The sequence below is a fragment of the Phodopus roborovskii genome, unplaced genomic scaffold, assembly GCF_943737965.1.
Source record: "Phodopus roborovskii unplaced genomic scaffold, PHOROB, whole genome shotgun sequence".
NCBI classification, from domain to species: Eukaryota; Metazoa; Chordata; class Mammalia; order Rodentia; family Cricetidae; genus Phodopus; species Phodopus roborovskii.
Window position 1 is genome coordinate 13,238,537 of NW_026125295.1, and position 19,244 is coordinate 13,257,780.

A 19,244-nucleotide genomic window follows, 5' to 3' on the forward strand; every position below is an offset into this window, starting at 1 on the left:
CCATATACTTACAATAGCAAATTAGAGAAAATGATTTAAGTTTGAAAAGTCATCAAGAAATTTACAATATCCACAGTTTAATTTTTTCAAGTCTGCATACCTCTAATAATCACTCAGTGGTAGTACTTTTTTTATTGCTTATACATTTTGTTTATTGAGACAAGGTCTCACAATGTATCTTTGGCTGGCCTGGAATCTCTTCATGAGGGAAGGCTGGCCTCAAATTCACAGAGTTCTGACTGCCCCTGCTAATGGAATTCGGGGACTAAAGGTATGCATTACCACATCTGGCACAAATTATTACAGTGCTTCAGAAATCCTTCACAGGTTACTCATTTTAAGGTATTCATGACCACAGAAGTGTCTTTTATAATACCACTCTTTTAAGAATGAAAGTTCATACTTTCTTTTGTGAAGGTAATTTATGTTAATTATTCACAAGTTTTAGAATGGGGGGCTGCTGGGGCTGGAGAGATGGCTCAGGAGTTAAGAATACTGGCTGCTCTTCCGGAGGATTTGAGTTCAATTCCCAGCAACCACATAGCAACTCAAACCTCTAGTCCCAGGAGACCTGATGCCCTCTTCTGTTCTCTGTTAGTACCAGGCAGACATGTAGCACACAGACATACATGCAGGCTACACACTCAGACATAATTAAAAACAAAACTGGGGGCTGAGAAATGGGTCCAAGGTTAAGAGCACATGTTTCTTTTCAGAGGATTTGGGTTTGGCTCCCAGCACCCACGTAGTAGTTCACAACAGCCTATAAAATTCCAGTTCCAGGGGATCCAATGCCTTCTTTTGCTCTCCACAAGAACCAGGCACGCATGTGGTGCTTATATATATGAAAGTAAAAATTCATATACATAAAAGAAAATAAATTTAAAATCCTGAACTTTAAAGCAATCAACCAGGCAGGATAGTGGTGGTGCACACCTTTAATTCCAGCACTTGGGAGGCAAAGGCAGGCAGACCTCCAGGCTAGCCTGGTGTATAGAGTACCAGGACAGCTAGAGCTACACAGATAAACCCTGTCTGAAAAAAGAAAACATAGTCAACTAGGATCCTATCACAACCACGATTACAATCTAGGGTATACTTTTTGAGGTATAGTCTCTGCAGAAAAATACAGACAAATGCATTAATTATTAACACTTTACAAAATTAATTATAAAGTTAAGAAGCAGCTCATTAAACATATATGCTATGGCATTCAATCCTGTTCTATCCAATTATTTCCAATGGCTACAGATTCTTTTCCTTTGAATAGTACATAATAGTATATAATGTAGCTGTAAGTATAAGCCTTTACTAAAGAGTCATTTTAGGTTTTTCCATCTCCATTTGTGAATCCTTGGAAAGAACTCTGCCTAGTATCTGCTGAGTCTGACTACGTCTAAGGCTTCTGCAATGCTAGTCAGGTGCTCCTCACGAAACTCTCAACCAGGGCTAGTTTCAATCTATTGTATAAAAACGGCAGCCCACAGGTAGTTTTCAATTTTACTTTCATTTATTTAATTACTTGCTTGCTTGCTTACTTACTTACTTTGGTTTCTCCAGACAGGGCTTCTCTGTGTAATAGCTCTGGCTATCCTGGAACTCACTCTGTAGACCAGGCTGGCCTCAAACTCACAGAGATTTATCTGCCTCCCGAGTGCTGGGATTAGAGGCATGTGCCACCACCACCCAGCTAAGATTTATTTTTATCAGACATAAAGCACTGAGTTTCTCTTCAGTATTTTTCATACAAAGTTTGTTTATGTCCTTCTCTTCCTTCCTCTGCCCTCGACCCCCTTCTCCCCCTCTCCCATGTGGTCTTTGCACCCTCAAGCACCCTCCTTTTCATTTTCAGGTCACAGATGCCCCTTTGTCTTCCTTCTTAACCTTTCCCTGCACCTTATTCCTTGCTTGGGGTTGCTATTATGGTCTATACACAGTCTTGTATAAAAGTTAGGGTCGGCATATAAGAAAGAGCATGTGACCTCTCACTGAGACTTTAATTCATACTTTCACTATCAGTGATCAATCTGGGGCATGTAGCAGAAGAGAATTAGTAGAAAATCAATTCTATATAACACTTTAGCTTTAGTTCTTACCCTTGGATCAGTATCTTCCTCTTCTTCATCAGGGTTAAAGGTTTCTGCACAGACTAAAATTGGAATGAGAGAAAAAAAAGGAAGTTAAAAAATATGTGATTTTACGGAAAAAAGTGTGGGGCATCATGTGTATGCCAGAGGATGCCTTTCCCATTCACTGTACACCTTATATGTCTGTTTAGTATGTGTATATATATATATATATGCATGTATGTGTGTACGTATGTATGTATGTATGTATTGAGACAGGGTCTCACTACTATGTAGCTCTGGCTGACCTGGTCCTCACTATGTAGACCAGGATGGCTTCAAAGACCCACCTACTTCTGCCTCCTGGGTGCTGGGACTACAGGTGTGTGCCACTACCTCAGGCCTCCACCATATTTTTTGAGATGGTCTGTAACTGGAGCTCACAGAGTCAGCTAGGCTGACTGGCCAGTGAGCTTCCTGAACCCGCTTGTCTTCACCTCCCCTAGTACTGAGATTATAGACCTGTGCTGCCATACTCAAGACTTTCATGTGGGTGCTAAGGACCCTCAAACTTGCATTAAAAACATGCCTCAATCTAGCTATCTCCCCTACTCTCTTCCTCTTTTTATAGATAACAGTCCTATTTTCTTATGACCTTAATAGCCTCTTTATGTTTATGGTTGTGAGCCTAGCCTTTAACGCTGAGCCATCTCTCCAGCCCTTTAATAACCTTTAATAACTTTTTAATAACTTTTTAAATAACTTTTTAATAACTTTTTCAATATAATCATACTGATATGGCTTCAACATATAGCTTTGGTGGGGATGCATAATCCAGTTTATCACTGGATTTCTAAATTACATTAAGCAACTGTGTGTGACATTTCAGTTTAAGATAACTATGGGGGAAAATACAGTATACTACTTTAACACAGTGTAAGCAAGTAAGCCTTACAAGGCAGTACCATTTAGTAAAGAGCATTATCAATGATACAGTACCAGATTCCCAGTAAACTAGCCTGTCAGTCATCACTAGTCAGAATACTCACTGCACAGATACACAAATGCTAACACAGATTTCTGTTAATGTGCTTTAAAGCTTCAACATACAAATAAGAAGTTTAAGTTTTCCCTTTTATTTTTGATGAATTTTTTGAAACAATTTATTTAATATGTATACTTCTGCTTGAATGTATCTCTGCAGGCCAGTAGAGGGCACCAGATCTCATTACAGATGGTTGTGAGTCACCATGCGGTTGCTGGGAATTGAACTCAGGACCTTTGGAAGAACAGCTAGTGCTCTAACTTCTGAGCCATTTCTCCAGCCCATGATGAACAAAATTTTGAAACTGATAGACCTATACATTTCAAAGACAGTGAACACTAATTTGGAACTGTATCAAGAAAGGGGTTGGAGAAATGGCTCAGTAGTTAGAAGTGCTGGCTGCTTTTGCAGAGGACCCAGGTTCAGTTCCTAGCAAGTTCTGTCTCAAAAAACAAACAAAAGAAAGCAATGCTTTAAAAAATTCATGAATTCTTCCTGTGCTACATACCAAGTCCTGGTCTCAAGTAAATAAAACCAAAGAAAAATAACACCAACAAAAAACTTATTTTAAAAAATAACTTGGGGAGCTGGAGAAATTGGCTGAGTGGTTAAGTGTACTGGCTACTCTTCTAGAGGAGCCAGGTTCAGCTCTCACCACTCACAAAGCACCTCACTCACAACTGTCTGTAACTCTAGTTCCAGAGATCCAATACCCTCTTTCTGGCCATCTTGGGAAGCAGGAAAGCATGGTTCACAGACATGTATGTGAACAAAACACCCATAACCTGAAATAAAAATAAATACATTTTTTGGGGGGAGGTTCAAGACAGGATTTCTCTGTGAAGCTCTGGCTGTCCTGGAACTTGCTCTGTAGACCAGGCTGGCCTCAGACTCACAGAGATCCACCTGCATCTGCTTCCCGAGTGCTGGGCTTAGAGATGTGCACTAGCACTGCCCAGCATTAAATATTCTAAAATATTTTGATTTCCAGAGCCACACATATTGACTGACCACAGCCCTGCTTTTAGGGGTCTTTTTCTCTGCAAGCCTTGCTGTGTGTGGTTCTTCACCTTATATAAAAGTATTTTATATTTGTTGGAAAAAATAATATAACTTGGACCATAATACATAACAAAAAATGTTATCAAGCTCGTTCCATACAGAAAACAAAAAACTAGACAGCTGGGGATTTAGCTCAGTTGGTAGAGTATAAAGTTCTATCCCCAACACTAACTAGATGGTAGACACACCTATAATCCAAGCACCACGTACGTGTTTGAGAGGCTCAGAAGCTCAAGGTCATCCCTGGACACATAGGGTAACCAAGGAAACCTGAGGCACATGGGACCTTGACTCACAAAGGGGAGGGTGGGGGAGCACAAATAGAATTTCTGTATTCTGAAGGCATTGATTTTTGTGAACTACAAGAACATCAAATAAAACGAGCTGAAGTTCTATTTACAACTAAATTGCCTGCTCTTGAGATCATAGTGCAAAGAGGCATATCCGGGATACCTTGTCCCTGGAGCCCTATCCACATACTGCCTCTAAAAAGAGAAAAGGAGGAGACGATGGGTAGCCTCTCACCAGAGAATACCACTTTTCATGCTGGAACTAAAATATAATTCAAGTGACTCAAAAATTCATGAGAAAATTTAATGGCAGTATAATCTAGGAAGCTAAAAACAGCAACATGAAGAATCATTTTTAGAAATAATTTTTATTTGTAAATATAGAAAAATATTATGACACAGAAGCAAGAAGAACAATTAAAATAACATATATATATGTGTGTGTATATATATATGTATATATATATATTTATAATTATATTTACTTGAAGGACTTACAGGTAATTTTACTTTAGTATAATAAAAATATATATAATACTACTAGTTTATTTTTTTAGTTTAGAGATGAATTTATATTCACTTAAGATATTCCTATCTTAAAATAGGATTTTAGCCATATGTTATAAAAGAACCACATACCTGATACTCTTCTAGTAAATCTGGTAGGAGCTGGAACTGTGGGGAAAAAAAGTTAACATTTAGTCATGATCATTGTGTCACATGCCTCCTCTTCTTACCTCTGCTTTTTGCAATGATCTCAGATAACAGAACTAACCACCCACAATCCCTGATGGCTTAGTCCATGCTCTTCTATATTTGACCACACGATCATATATTTACTCGACATGATCATATAAAGACAATATAGAAAATACTCCTCTGCTAATGGTGGTGCATGCCTTAACCCTAGCACTTGGGAGGCAGAAGCAAGCAGGTCTCTCTCTGAGTTCAAGACCAGCCTGTTCTACAGAGCTAGTTCCAAGACAGCCAAGGCTACAGAGAAACCCTGTCTTTAAAAAAAAAAAAGAAAGAAAGGAAGGAAGGAAGGAAAGAAGGGAGGGAGGAAGAAAAGAAAAAACTATTTCCCTAAAAAGAAAAGCTCCTTATAACTTCAATGCCCCAGCTGGGCGTTGGTGGAGCATGCCTTTAGTCCCAGCAAATGGGAGGCAGAGGCAGGTGGATTTCTGTGAGTTCGAGGCCAGCTTGGTCTACAGAGCGAGTTCCAGGACAGGCTCCAAAGCAATACAGAGAAACCCTATCTCAAAAAAACAAAAACAAAAACAAAACAAAACAGAACAAAAAACCTTCAATGCCCCAAGACCTAAGTTGGGCAGCTCACAAGACTGTCCTGTTCTGGCTTCTATGGACACCTGTGTATTTATATATAGTGTATGTAGCTAAGGATAACCTGGAACGTATCTTTACATATACTCACACACAGACCCATACACAATTTAAATGTTCTTTTGAGATTTTATTTTTTATGTGTATAGGTGTCTTGCCTGAATGTATATCTATGTACCATTCAAATATTTCCTTGATCCCTAGAACCTACAGTATTAAAAATCCTGGCATGGAGCTCGACGGTGGTAGTGCATGCTTTTAATCCCAGAACTCTGGAGGCAGAGGCAGGGGGATCTCTGTGAGTTTGAGACCAGCCTGGTCTACAAGAGTTAGTTCCAAAGCCTCCAAAGCTTCAGAGAAACCCTGTCTCAAAATAAATAAATAAATAAATTACAACTAGCTCTTCCAGGAATTGACCATTATCCCAATTTTCACAGGGTCCCCTAAAGATGATGTTGCCCCCAGACAATAGGAAGCAATCTAGAGAAAACAGCATCCACATTACATGGGTGGAGTGGGTGGTTTTTGGTCATGGATGTTTGTCATTATTTGGGGGGAGTGGCTACAAGTTAATGGTCAGGAAAGAAGCTGAACCAAGGAGATTAGATTCAGGGATCTCTTTCTGAAGGGAAAAAGAGGGGATAGAGTAAAGAAATGATGGGGTAGATGGGTAAATTGTGAAGTCTACTTTTAAACAACTACAGGTCTCAAATATTTAGGTATTATATCCATGCAGCTCATTTAAAAATATAATGCAAAGTTTTAGTCCTTAAAATCTATTTATAATAATGACAGGTTAGTAGTTAGCCATCTATATCAAATTTATAGTCATGTTAGTTATGCTTTCAAAGTCATACAGAGTCATAGTTTAAATAGGTAGATAGTCTTCAAATACTTCAAAGACCTACAGAATACGGCATTTAAAATGTTTTAATAACAAGATTTATGACAGTGAGACATGTCTGCTCCTGGCGCACCAATTTACTTCAGAAAAGGCCAAGGGGCATTGAAGAACCTCCATATGGAGTTTGCTTTCATTGTGGCAAAGTTGGCTACTGGGCAAAGAAACTGCCCTTGCCTCAGCTGCTGGCAGAATGCTGTCCAAACTGGACAAGCAGGGCACAAAAGAAGGCAACTGCTGAACTTTGTCATGACAGGGTAGGACAGACCTTCAAAATTCCTGTTTCACAAACAAGTCTGTCAGATAATCTAGGCCTGCAGGCTGAAGATGGATGCCCCAATAGTCAGAGGAATATCCAGGTAGCCAGCTGTCTGTCATTTTTATAGTTTTGGAAGTTGCTAACTCTGCACTTCTTATTTACGTAAGCAATATTTTATCCTTCTTAGGCCTCTGATGGAGTTGAAGATGAGATAGCGATAGTTACAGTTTTCCTTCCTACCAAATTCAGAAAAGAAACTTACATAAGAAATGTAAAGATTATAAGGTTTAGAAACAAAAGCTAAAGTGGTTTATCTAAGAAAATGTTTTAAGCTCTAAAATGATATTATTAGGATGGTAACACATTGTAATAAAAATGGTTTGCATATAAAATGTTGAATTCATCAAGAAAACCAAGTACCTTCCCTTCAGACCAGTGATGCAACAGCATAATGCTAAAATAATCTAAGTCATTTACTTATCATGGTCTTCCTTTCTGACTATAATTTCCCAAGGAATGAAAGTAGGTCTATCTTTGCTTGCTCATGTAGTCTCAAAGCCTGACACATTACATAACTTTGTGTGTGTTTGTGTGTGTGTACTCATGATTGCATGTGAAAACCAAAAGCAAATTCTACAGTGTGTGTATGAAGGTGGAAATCAGTTCTCTCCTTACACCTTTATCTAAGTTCTAAGGATCAAACTGAGGTTTGATGACAAGCACATTTACCCCGAGCCATTGTTACTATACAGATTTTATATATATTTGCTAAGTATATTCACTTAAATTCATACTATCACCAATATGAATCAAAATATTCATCACTGGGATAGGACACAACTCACTATTTTCAACCAAAAGTTAGCTAAACCATAGATACAGAGGGCTAACTTTAAAAAGAAGCTGTCTTCACTGGGCATGGTGATGCATGACTTTAATCTCAGGACTCTGGAGGTGATCTTCATGAGTTCAAGGCCAACCTGATCTACAAAGTAATTCCAGGATGTCCAGGAGTACATAGAGAAACCCTGTTTCAAAAAGCCGAAAACAGAACAAAACAAAACATAAAATGTTTGTTCTACTTATATGACAATAACTATTGACACAAAAACCAAAGAAAACCAATAAAACACTGTGGCCCACCAGTTAAAAGAATTCTGAGTTGAAGATGTGCCTCAGTATAGAGTGTTTGCCTCATATACATCAATTTCCAGAACTAAGAAACAACAATACTCCAAACAGAACCTCCCTATCAGCCTGGTTTAAAGCACTGTTTTCTCTAGTAACCCAATTTGCAGCTGCCACCCTACTGAGGATATTCTTTATAGCATTTCTGTTTGTAATGTGTTTTTAACATAGAAATCATCTTTTTCTATTCTCAAAAAACATTTTTTAGTTCTGAAATATGCATGAATATTTTAAACTCAGAACATGTAAACACAGCTGTCTTCTATAAAGAGCAAAAAAAATGTATCTAATTTTATGCTAGCCATACTGGTCAAACTGAACAAAATACTCTGTACATTTAAACACAAAAACTAAAGAAACACATACTAGAAAACTGGAGCTTGGGGATGGTATAAGACTATAGTCCCATGCACTCAAGATGTAGAAGCAAGAGTTCAAAACCTATTTGGGCTACAACAGAATACAAGGCCAGCCCGGGCAACTGAGTAAGACACCATCTCAATTAAAAAAAAAAAAAAAAAAAAAAAAAATGACAGCCAGCAACAGATAACATGCTACCATGACTAACAACTTGAGTTCCATCATGATAGGTGAAAACTGACTCCCATGTGTTACCCTCTAACCTCCATGTCTAAGCCCTGGGAAGCCTCTGTTATGATAAAACGTGTGGGGAGCCTTGGAGGATCCCATGGCAGGCGAGGGAACAGAGGCAGAGGGACAAATATGCCAGGCAGACAGTGAGAAATTCTATTACAAAGGGGAGGGAGTAGAGGCAAGAGAAAAGAGATAAAGAGACACAGAGACAGAGAGAGGACAGAAGAGCAGAAGACAGGAAAAGTCCTGTCTGCACCAGGGGAACAGCAGGAAAGAGAGAGAGTAGAAAATGAGCATAAGTGGGTAGAGGTCTTTCTTTTAAAGGGGTCCTTTGCACCTAGGCTGACCAGGGTACGCTGCCAGGTGACAGGGGCAGGCCAACAAAATGCTTGAATTCTTACAGCCTCCCCATACTAAATAAACAAATATAATTTTTAAAAAATTAAATAAAAAAATTTTCAGAGCTGTTATCTCATCTTGTATAGCCCGCTGAAACACTGTTAAAGGTTTGCTTTATTTATTTTGTGTGTGTTGAGTGAATGCTACATGTGTGCTGGGACATGCAGATGTCAAGAGGATGTCACATCTGGAGGTGGACTTACAGGTGCCACGCTGATGTGGGAGCCAGGAAACAAAGCTGAGTCCTTTGGAAGAACAGTAAGAGCTCTTACCAACAGAGCCATCTCTCCAGCCCTGCTCAAATGCTTTTCTTTTTAACTTATAATTTTTCTTATCATTTATTTGTTATGTGTGTACATGTGTGAAAGTCAGAAGACAGTTTGCAGGATTGAGTTCTCTCTGTTCACCATGTGGGTTCTTGGGACTGAACTTGGTTCTTCAGTCTTGGCAGCAAGTCTCACTTACCAAGCCATCTCCCTACTTCCTGGTCCCTAGTTAGAATTTTTTAAGTCTTACTGTGTGTAAATATGCCAACCTTGTCCCTCCCTCCCTTCTGCCCTTTTTTGTTTTGTTTTTTGAACTGTGTCTATGTAGCCCTGGTTGTCTTAGAAATCACTATATAGGCCAGGCTGCACCATACTCACAGAGATCTGCCTGCCTCTGCTTCCCTAATGCTGGAATTAAAAGGTATGCACCGCCATACCTGGCTTGGCAACCATTTTAAAGGCATCATCACACAGACTCCTCACAACTCCCCCCTCCCCCCCCCCCCCGCCATCCCATTCTAAAGTAGAAGAGACTGAAACTCAGCTACCATCACAGAACTAGGCAGTAGTCAAGCCAAGGTTTACCTGACAACAGAAGAAAAGTAAGGATGTGTTTAAATTAAATGCTCATACACATATGTTTTTGTTTGGTTTTGTTTTTGAGACAGGGTTCTTCTATGTAGCTGGCTCAATTGGAGCTCTCTATATAGCAAGGCTGATCTAAAACTCAGAAATCCTTCCTGCCTCTGCCTCTGCCTCTTGAGTGCTGTGATTAAAGACATGAGCCACCATGGCTGGCTTCATTTTATATTTTTAAATAAAAAAAATTCTACCATTCTATTATTTTAATTATGGATACAAAGCAAATTAAAATGGCCCAACTACCGCTTGTTCTCACAGGCAAGAAGGCTCTTGCTCTCTAGTGCTCCAGCCCAAGCAGAGTAAGTATCTGCTCAACTAAGGCAGCTTGTAACAGCAATGAGTCAGCCTGGCCTTCTCCTGACACTGGTCCCTCCCCTCTTCTCCTTCCACTTAGGCTATGGTGCCTATGCTTGGGAAGTGACCTCTCTAGTTTCAGGGCAGACTAGTCATTCCCAGCGGTGCTGCCCACTTCTAACTTTGCTACAGGACAATGCACATGGTCCATGCTGGGAAGGGTCTCACACTGCCACAGAAAGTAACACTGTAGAATGGGAACCTGACCAAGCCAAGCCAGCCACAGGTCTTCCTGCGAATTCAAGTAGAGGACAGAAAAGCTTGCTTTGCTCTCCAGCTTGTATCAAAAACTACAAAAAGATAAAAAACAGAAACCCCAAAACTACAAAAAAAAAGCCAGTTGGTGGTGGTGCACACCTTTAATCCCAGCACTCAGGAGGCAGAGACAGGAGGATCTATGTGAGTTTAAGGTCGGCCTAGTTCACAAAGTGAGTTCCAGGACAGCCAAGACTACACAGAGAAACCCTGTCTCAAAAACCAAAAGGAAACAAACAAAACAAGCAAACAAACCAACCTACAAAAAAGCAAGTGGAAATCTTCCACAAAGGAGTGAAAGGTCATAAATGTTTATCACAGAAAGAAAATGCAGTTATAGCATCACCAAGGGAATACAATACCCAGAGGAAAGACCAGCAACATGCTAATGCAATAGTCCTAATAAGACACGAAGAACAGTTAACAAGACAAAAAAAAAAAAAAAAAAAAAAAAAAAAAAGGAGAATGCATTCGTAATCATTTGTAGTTCCCCTTTCAGAGACTGTCCTGAAAGGGAAAACCTTTGTCATCAAATCCCTTCTGGAAAAAAACAAAACCTCTAAAGGAGTTTGGTTTAATGGTTTAGTACTTGCACAAGGCCCTGGGTTTAATTGCCAGGACTGAAAAATAACATTTTAAAAATAAAATCTCTTGTGCACAAATAACCTCTGTGAACACGTTATTCATACAGTATTTGCCAACTACCTAGAAAGCAGTAGGACAAAAGTGGATTTGAGTATGAAGTCTGAGCCATCAGCTTGGGTTCAAATCCCAGAACCATCTCAATTACTCAAAGACTGTGGGGAGTGAAGAAAGCCCTAAATGAAACTGTATTGTCAACACCAGCAAGGCCATGTCATGGACCAATGGGAAACTGGTAAATCCTTCCCAATTCATGGCTGGCTCAGATCTGGCAGTGCCTTTCTCTGTCTAAGTGTGAATGTTTACAGTCTGTGCAAATACAAGTGCTCATGAACAATTGATAAGTGTAAAAACAAGTTAACTGCAGCTTCTTTCTCCTGGATGTTTGCAGCCTGAGGATGCTCTGCTGCAGAGACCAGAGAAGAACTCCCCACTGCACATCAATACTGAGGTTCCAGGTTGTTGCTGTGGTTGTGGCAGCTCTATCAGTGTGCACAACACATCAACCCCAGCTTTTCGTTGTCCCTGGGCCTGACTTTCTTCATTCTCTCATTACCCCTAGTCAGGTCAAGATACCAAGCTGTGTGGGTGTAGAAGCAGACCTTGAACAAGTTATTTAACCTCTGAGTCTCAATTTCTTCATCTATAAAAACAGGATAATAATAGCACCCACCTTATAGGGTTGTTGTTTGGCAGAAAAAGAACCTTTGAACTGGTTGATTTATTTAAAAGAAAGAAAAAAGGCAAGTAGTTCCCAGGCAAGTAAGAGGGAAGTAGGAGGGAAAAGGCATAAGGGACAAGCATATACAAAGGCAAAGAAACATGAAGAGACAAGCTTCACTCGTGACTTTTGTCCTCTTCAGACTCACATTCCCACTGCTGGCTGAATGTCAGCTGGAATTCTAGCCCTGAGAGCTGGCCCTGCAATTCAACAAGTCCAGAATAGAACTAATCAACTTTACAACTCCCTACATCTGGGGCAGTACTACATAAGTCTCCTACCACCATTAATTACTTCTCATAGGCTCCTAAATGCATGGCCTGTGTGTAATAAGGAGTCAGGGTGGAGACAGAACACTTTTCAGGACCTAAGTACAGAACTTGACTGTGTCAGGGCAGAGGCAAGATGTAATATGGACTAGGGGTTAAATCAGAAGTTAGAAATCCAACAAAACTTAGCAGGCTCCAAGGAATCATTTTCTACTGCAGGGTGAAGACCAACTCTCCATCAAGTTCCCACTGCATGGAGAATCAAGAATACCCCTTGTTATCTATCCCACTCCCTTCTGGCTACTGGCATTTTGCTGATTCTAACCCTGTTGTGTTTGGTTTGATTTTTGAAAACTTACTACAAAGATACTATCTCAGAAAAAAAAAAAAAAAGAAAGAAAGAAAAAAAAAAAAAAGGAAGGAAAGAAGGAAAAAAGGAAGGAAGGGAGAATAAAAATAGAGCTGGGAATTGTAGAAGAGACCTATAATCACATATAATCACAGCACACAAGAAGCAAAACAACCAAATTGCTACAAGTTTAAAGGCAGCCTATCTCCATAACAAATTCCAGGCTAGGTCTGTCTCAGAAAACAAAACAAAACACATAGTTGGGAGTATAGTTCAGTGGTACATGCTTAGTGTATGTCAGACTTGGGTTTAGATTCCTAACATAAAAACTAAACAAAAGAACAAAAGACTGAAGTCCAGATTTATGTCTTTCTTTTATGTAAGTCAATATTAATGAGTTTAATTAGTACAAATCAGTCAGCAGAGAATAAACATATGGACCTAATAAGTATTTACTTTCTGAGCCAGAATTGGTATCCCAACACTTAGGAGGGCTAAGAGAGAAAAACTATCTTCAGAAAACAAACAAACAAAAACAAAAAACAAAAAAAAAACAAAAACAACCCTAAGGCCAAGCAGTGGTGGCACATGCCTTAATACCAGCATTCAGGTGGCAGATCTCTATGAGTTCAAGGCCAGCCTGGTCTAAAGAGAGAGTTCCAGAACAGCCTGGACTACACACAGAAACCCTGTCCCACAGCTAAGTGAATAAATAAATAAATTTTCACAGGGCTAGACAATTCAATAGTCAAAAAGCACTTGTTCTTACAAAGACATCTTATTCAATTCCCAGTACCTCATGGAGGTTCACAGCCATCTGTTAACTTCAATTCCAAAGGATTTCATGCCCTTTTCTAACCCCCACAGGCTCATATACATAAAACAAAAATAAGTCTATTGTTGTTGTTGTTATTATTATTATTGTTGTTGTTGTTGTTGTTATTATTTTGGTTTGTCAAGACAAGGTTTCTTTGTGTAGCTCTGTCTATCCTGAGACACAACTCTGTTGACCAGCCTGGCCTCGAACTCGGAGATCTGCCTCTCTCTGCCTCCTCAGTGCTGGGATTAAAGGTGTGTGACACCATCACCAGGCATAAAAATAAATCTTAAGAAAATAGATTTTAAGCTGGGCATTGGTAGTGCATGCCTTTAATCCCAGCACTTGGGGGACAGAGGCAGGCAGACCTCTGTGAGTTCAAGGCCAGCCTGTTCTACAAAGCTACACTGAGAAACCCTGTCTGGAAATAAACAAACAAAACAAACAAAAAAGGAAAGAAAATAGAATTTATGCCAAGAGTGATGGCACATGTATTTAATCACCCTGGAGTGAGAAGACCGGTGGATATCTATGAGTTTGAGGCCAGCCTGGTCTACACAGTAAACTCTACACCAGCCAGAGATACACAATGAGATCCCATCTCAAGCACTAAAATTTCACATATGATTTAATTAAGGCATGAGTCATATCATACACTAGTAATTCAAAGGAAATGACACATCAAGCTAATTAGTAAGTCAGAATCTTTCGATTATATGCAGGTTCCTAGGCATATGTGTATTCATGATGCCTCAGTACTCTTAACTTTTAGAATGGTACAAATATGTAGAATGACTTCATTTAAATAATCATAGCTTTCTCAAAAAACAAAACAAAAAAAAAAAAAAACAAAAAAAACAAAAAAAAAACCACTCTCAGAACTTGTATCACACCCTGACATTCTCCAGCTCCAGTGGGAGGACGTATAACTAGGGAATTTGTTAAATGTATACTGTATGACAGCTGCTCTTCACACAAGGTTATTCAGAAAGTTCCTAGCAGGATACGCCTGGCATTTATAAAAAAACCAAAAAGCTTATGGATCATCTTTTTTGCTTTTTAAGGGGAAAATGTTTTGTTAAAACTATAAAAAGTTACATATCACCAGTTAACTTCCTCTGCCCATGACAACCACAATCATGTAGCAACTTGCAAAATACACTGATATGTGAGTTTATGCTTTTTTTCAATTTCCCCTTTAAACCATGCTTAGATATGAAGACTAATCCTTTCTTGTTGTTATTGTTTTGGATTTTTGAGGCAGAATTATATAGTTCTGGCTGTCCTGGAATTCCTTATGTAGACCAGGCTGGCCTCAAACCCATAGAGATCCACCTGCTGAGATTAAAGGCATATACCATCATGTCTGGTTTTTGTTTTGGTTTGGTTTTTGATGACAGGGTCTCTGTGTAGTCCTGGCTATTCTAAGAACTAGCTCCTCAGACCAGGCTGGCCTTGAATTCACAGAGATCCACCTGCTTCTAAGTGCTCAGATTAACTGCTTGTGCCAAGACCCCAGCTGACTTTTCTTTTTTTAGCTCCAAAAACTGAAAACCAATGCTATCAGTTAGAGAGTGAAGAAATTACCAGGTGGTGGTGGCGCATGCCTTTAGTCCCAGCACTCAGGAGGCAGAAGCAGGCAGAGCTCTGTGAGTTTGAGACCAGCCAGGTCTACAAGAGCTAGTTCTAGGACAGCCTCCAAAGCCTCAGAGAAACCCTGTCTCAGAAAAGAAAAAAAAGGAGGGGAAGAAATTAAAGTTGTAAGTTAGAAACAGCCAGTCTTCTGTGAATCTTTCTTGTTCTATAGATTTGACTTCAGAACCATTTAAATATTTTATACAATTTCAACACTACATATATATGTATATATATACACATACACATATATATAGTATATATGTGTATGTGTATATATCCTTGGCCTTCTGTTACAGAGTATCTATAATCCCAGCACTTGAAAGGCAGACAGGAGGAGCTTGAGGTCAGACAGGTCTACATAGCCACTTCCAGATCAGCTAGGGCTACCTAATTTTAAAACTATCTCCAGCAACATAAAACAAAGTGAACATGGGGATATTACTAGTAAAGTGCTGCCGCTTAGGCCTGTGAGGTTTTTTGTTTTTTCGAGACATTTTCTCTGTTTAACAGCTCTGGCTGTCCTGGAACTCACTCTGTAGACCAGGCTGGCCTCAAACACACAGAGACCCGCCTGCCTCTGCCTCCCACGTGCTGGGATTAAAGGTTTAAATCTTTTCAATCCATTGTTAAAATTATGACTGAGATTGCTATCATTCAACTTAAAAATGAGTCACTGCCCTCTCCCTTGCCCTCCTAATCATGGCTTTTACTGATTCTTTCCTACTCGGAGCACACTCCAAGAAGTGAGGACGTTAATAGCTTTGTGCTGCTAAAATATATAAAAAAATGAGAGCTTCTAGATGCTGCGGTATTTTAGACACTTTTTTGGTGAAGAGGGGTGCGGGGCATGGAATCCATAGTTTTAGTTAGGCAAGCTAACCGCTAGTCTATAAAACACTACACTCTTCAAGTAAATGGGCCACAGGAAATCCTGTCTCAAAATCACAAAAATAACAACAAAAGCCTAGGTCCAAGATGGCGGCGGCAGTATTTGCATCCCAGGTTCCTGGGCTGTTAGGTTGGTTCTGCCCTCAGTACAGTGGTTCACGAGGAATGATGCCCACAGCCGGGGCCTCAGTTTGCCTGTTCAAAGTCCTCACCTACATCACGGTGCCGAGTGGGGTGGGACTGAGTGTGCTCAACATTTTCCTGAAGTTGCACCACCGTGGAGGGTCTGAAAGATTGGAGTTCATTGCCAACACCCATCTCCACATCAGGACCAAGCCCTTTCGCTGGGGAAATGGTAATCATTCCCTCTTCCGTAACCCTCAGGAAAATCCGTTTCTGGCTGGGTATGAGGACAAACAAGAGAATCTGGACCATCACCTAGGCAACAGGGCCACAGCACTGGTTTGGACCGTTACTCTGCATGTGGGCCAGAAAAGTGTATGGGATATTCATGGGATTTTTGTTTGTTTTGTATCAAATGATGACCATATTTACTATCCCTTTGCTTGTGGGAAGAGACACCTTAAATAAGAAGCCTAAAGTTAAAAACCAAAACAGCTTTTTTTTTCTTAATTTTATTTTATCATAAACAAGTTTATGTAAAGAGGTTTGACTGAAACAGAAAACTAGGGCTCATTTTTATAGTAATTTACCCCAATTCAGGGAAAAATTGCCCTACATGTAACAACTATGTACCAAAAAAAAAAAAAAAAGGGCACAAAATTTTCCTTCCTTTTACAATGATAAATGAATGACAAGTGAATATGGTATATAAGGGTTTTTTGGTTGAACAAAACTTATTGGAATATAACAGAGCTGTCTGGACAGCCCACTAATGGAAAGAGAGACATATTCAGAGAGCTAGTGTTTGCACTGTATCATCTCCATCTGATGTCAACCAGACACAACGTTGCCCATGTAATTTTAAAAAGAAAAAGTGAAAAGCCAGTAAGATGGCTCAGCAGGTATCAAACAAAACAAAACAAAACCAAAAAACCACTAAATAACTGTGTGTAGTAGCATATGCCTACAATCCCAGTGCTTGGGAGGCAGAAGCAGGAAGATCAGAAGCTCAATGCTAGTCTAGGATGCATGAGACTCTTCAAAGAACACAAAACAATAACCACCACCACCACCCTGCCCCCCATGAGCACTATTCTTTGGTATCCACCCTCTTGGTTTACATCTGGTCTCCAATTTAAGATGAATTATTATAGGGATTGGAGAGATGGCTCAGCAGTTAAGAGCACTTGTTGCTCTTGCAGAAGACACAGATTGGATTCCCAGCACCCACATGGCAGCTCACAACCCTCTATAACCTCAGTTCCAGGAGTTCTGATGCCCTCTTTTGGCCTCCTTGGGTACTGCATGAATGCTGTACATACAAGCAGGCTAAACACTCATACACAAACTTTTACAGAACATACACACAAACTGGGGGCTGGGGGTAGTTGGTGGGATGGCACTGGCTGGCATGCTTGAGGCCCTAGGTTCAATATCTAGCACTGAAAACGACCCCAGTATAACTCAGTACAATCCAAGGCTAACTCACCAGTGTTAGCATCAAATGCAAAGGTACCATGATGGTGAATCTTCACTGTCAACTTGACTGGATTGGAATAACCTAGAAGACAGCTTTGGGCACATCTTTTCCAGAGGTGTTTAACTAAGGGGGGAAGATTTAACAAGGGTGAGAGGCCTTATTCTAAATAGAGGCAGAGGAATACATAGACTAGGGTTCTGATATGAGTAAGGGATGAAAAAGGTGGAAACCAAATACACACAAGCACTCTTCTACATTGCTTCCTGACCTTCTGATAAACTGCACCCTCAGACTGTGAGCTAACACAGACCTTTCTTCCCTTAAGTAGCTCTTTGTCAGGCATTTGATCACAGAATAAGAAAAGTAGTATACAGGTATGGCCCACAAGACTACCCTTACTTCAGATGACAACTACACCCTGGTGGTCACCAGGCCATCTATATATAAAGTCAGGGGTTTCCAGGATCCCTCAAGGACTGATAGTCACAAAAAAGCAAAGTCTAAAAATAGTGCTAGCTTTATAATTAGGATGCTTTGTTTTCTTTTAGTAAAGAATCCAAGCTGAGGCCAAGCCAAGTGATGAACACACACTAGAACTGTGAGGATTATGAACACAAGCCGGGAGGGTGCTGTGCATCACCCTCCCAGCACAGCAGTGTGTTCATCAACAAGGACGAACCAGAAAATGTTACGTTCAGAGTTTCATTAGGTTGTCAATAACTGACTCCTAACACCTTTGTTCTACCCAGAACCATCTAGCTAGCCTAAGCTTGGCAGCACACACTTGTTATTCCAGCGTGTGGGGAGAAGCATGGAAGTCATGTGTCACATGACTGAGCTAAGTTACATACTGAGCTCATTCCATGACAGCCTGAGATAGATGCTCAAAGAAAAAGAGAAGAGTGTGGTAATGGTGTTAGTAAAGCTGCCTTAAAATATCAACTCCCTTAGTTGGCTTTTCTGGGAACAAGCCCGAGTAATCTTTATAACAAACTCAGAATCCAAGGGCCCAAGAACATTGAACACATCTGTAACCATGAAGAAAATTCTGAATTTCAAAAGCTTCAAGAATTCTCTTTGAAAGAAAAGAGTATGTGTGCATATACCTCATGAGAAAAAGAGAAAGTGCAAACATTAAGAAGGGCTGAGAGGGCTGGAGCGACGGCTCAGCAGTTAAGAGCACTGTCTGCTCTTCCAGAGGTCCTGAGTTCAATTCCCAGCAACCACATAGTGGCTCATAACCATCTGCAATGAGATCTGGTGAACTCTTCTGGCCTGTAGACAGAACACTGTATACATAAATCAATGTTTAAAAAAGGGGGAAGAGGGGAGGGCTGAGGTTGTAGCTCAGTTGGTAGAGTGCTTGCCTAGCACGAATGAGGCCTTGTATTTGATGTCCAGCACTGCATAAACCAGGAAGAGTGGAACACACCCATAGTCCAGGATTTTGTAGGTGGAGGCAGGAGATTCAGGAGTTCAAGGTCCTCCTCACCTACCTAGTAAGTTTGAGAACTAGATGAGATTTTCTCTCAAAAAAAGGAAAAACAAACAACAAAAACCAAGGCCAAGACAGAAAGCTCCATAGAGATAAAATACTTGCTATAGTGCCTGTAGCAAGCACACTGACATGGGATATCCTGCTGTACACTGTG

The 19,244-nt window shown here is 40.1% G+C and overlaps 1 protein-coding gene across 2 annotated transcripts in view; it reads right to left on the reverse strand.

The window, feature by feature from the left end:
- The window catches only part of Prkar2a (protein kinase cAMP-dependent type II regulatory subunit alpha), a 51,186-nt gene that overhangs the window by 25,602 nt on the left and 6,340 nt on the right, over positions 1-19,244 (reverse strand). Inside the window, exons 1-3 of one of the 2 annotated variants that reach the window (XM_051204012.1) lie at positions 16,202-16,384; positions 5,103-5,138; positions 2,097-2,149 (exon numbers count right to left, since the gene is read on the reverse strand). In XM_051204012.1, the coding sequence (XP_051059969.1) occupies positions 2,097-2,149; positions 5,103-5,138; positions 16,202-16,352 (240 nt within the window). In that variant the 5' untranslated portion in view covers positions 16,353-16,384. Of the gene's footprint in view, positions 1-2,096; positions 2,150-5,102; positions 5,139-16,201; positions 16,385-19,244 lie in introns of those variants that run through there. The other variant, XM_051204010.1, reaches the window with a different exon arrangement.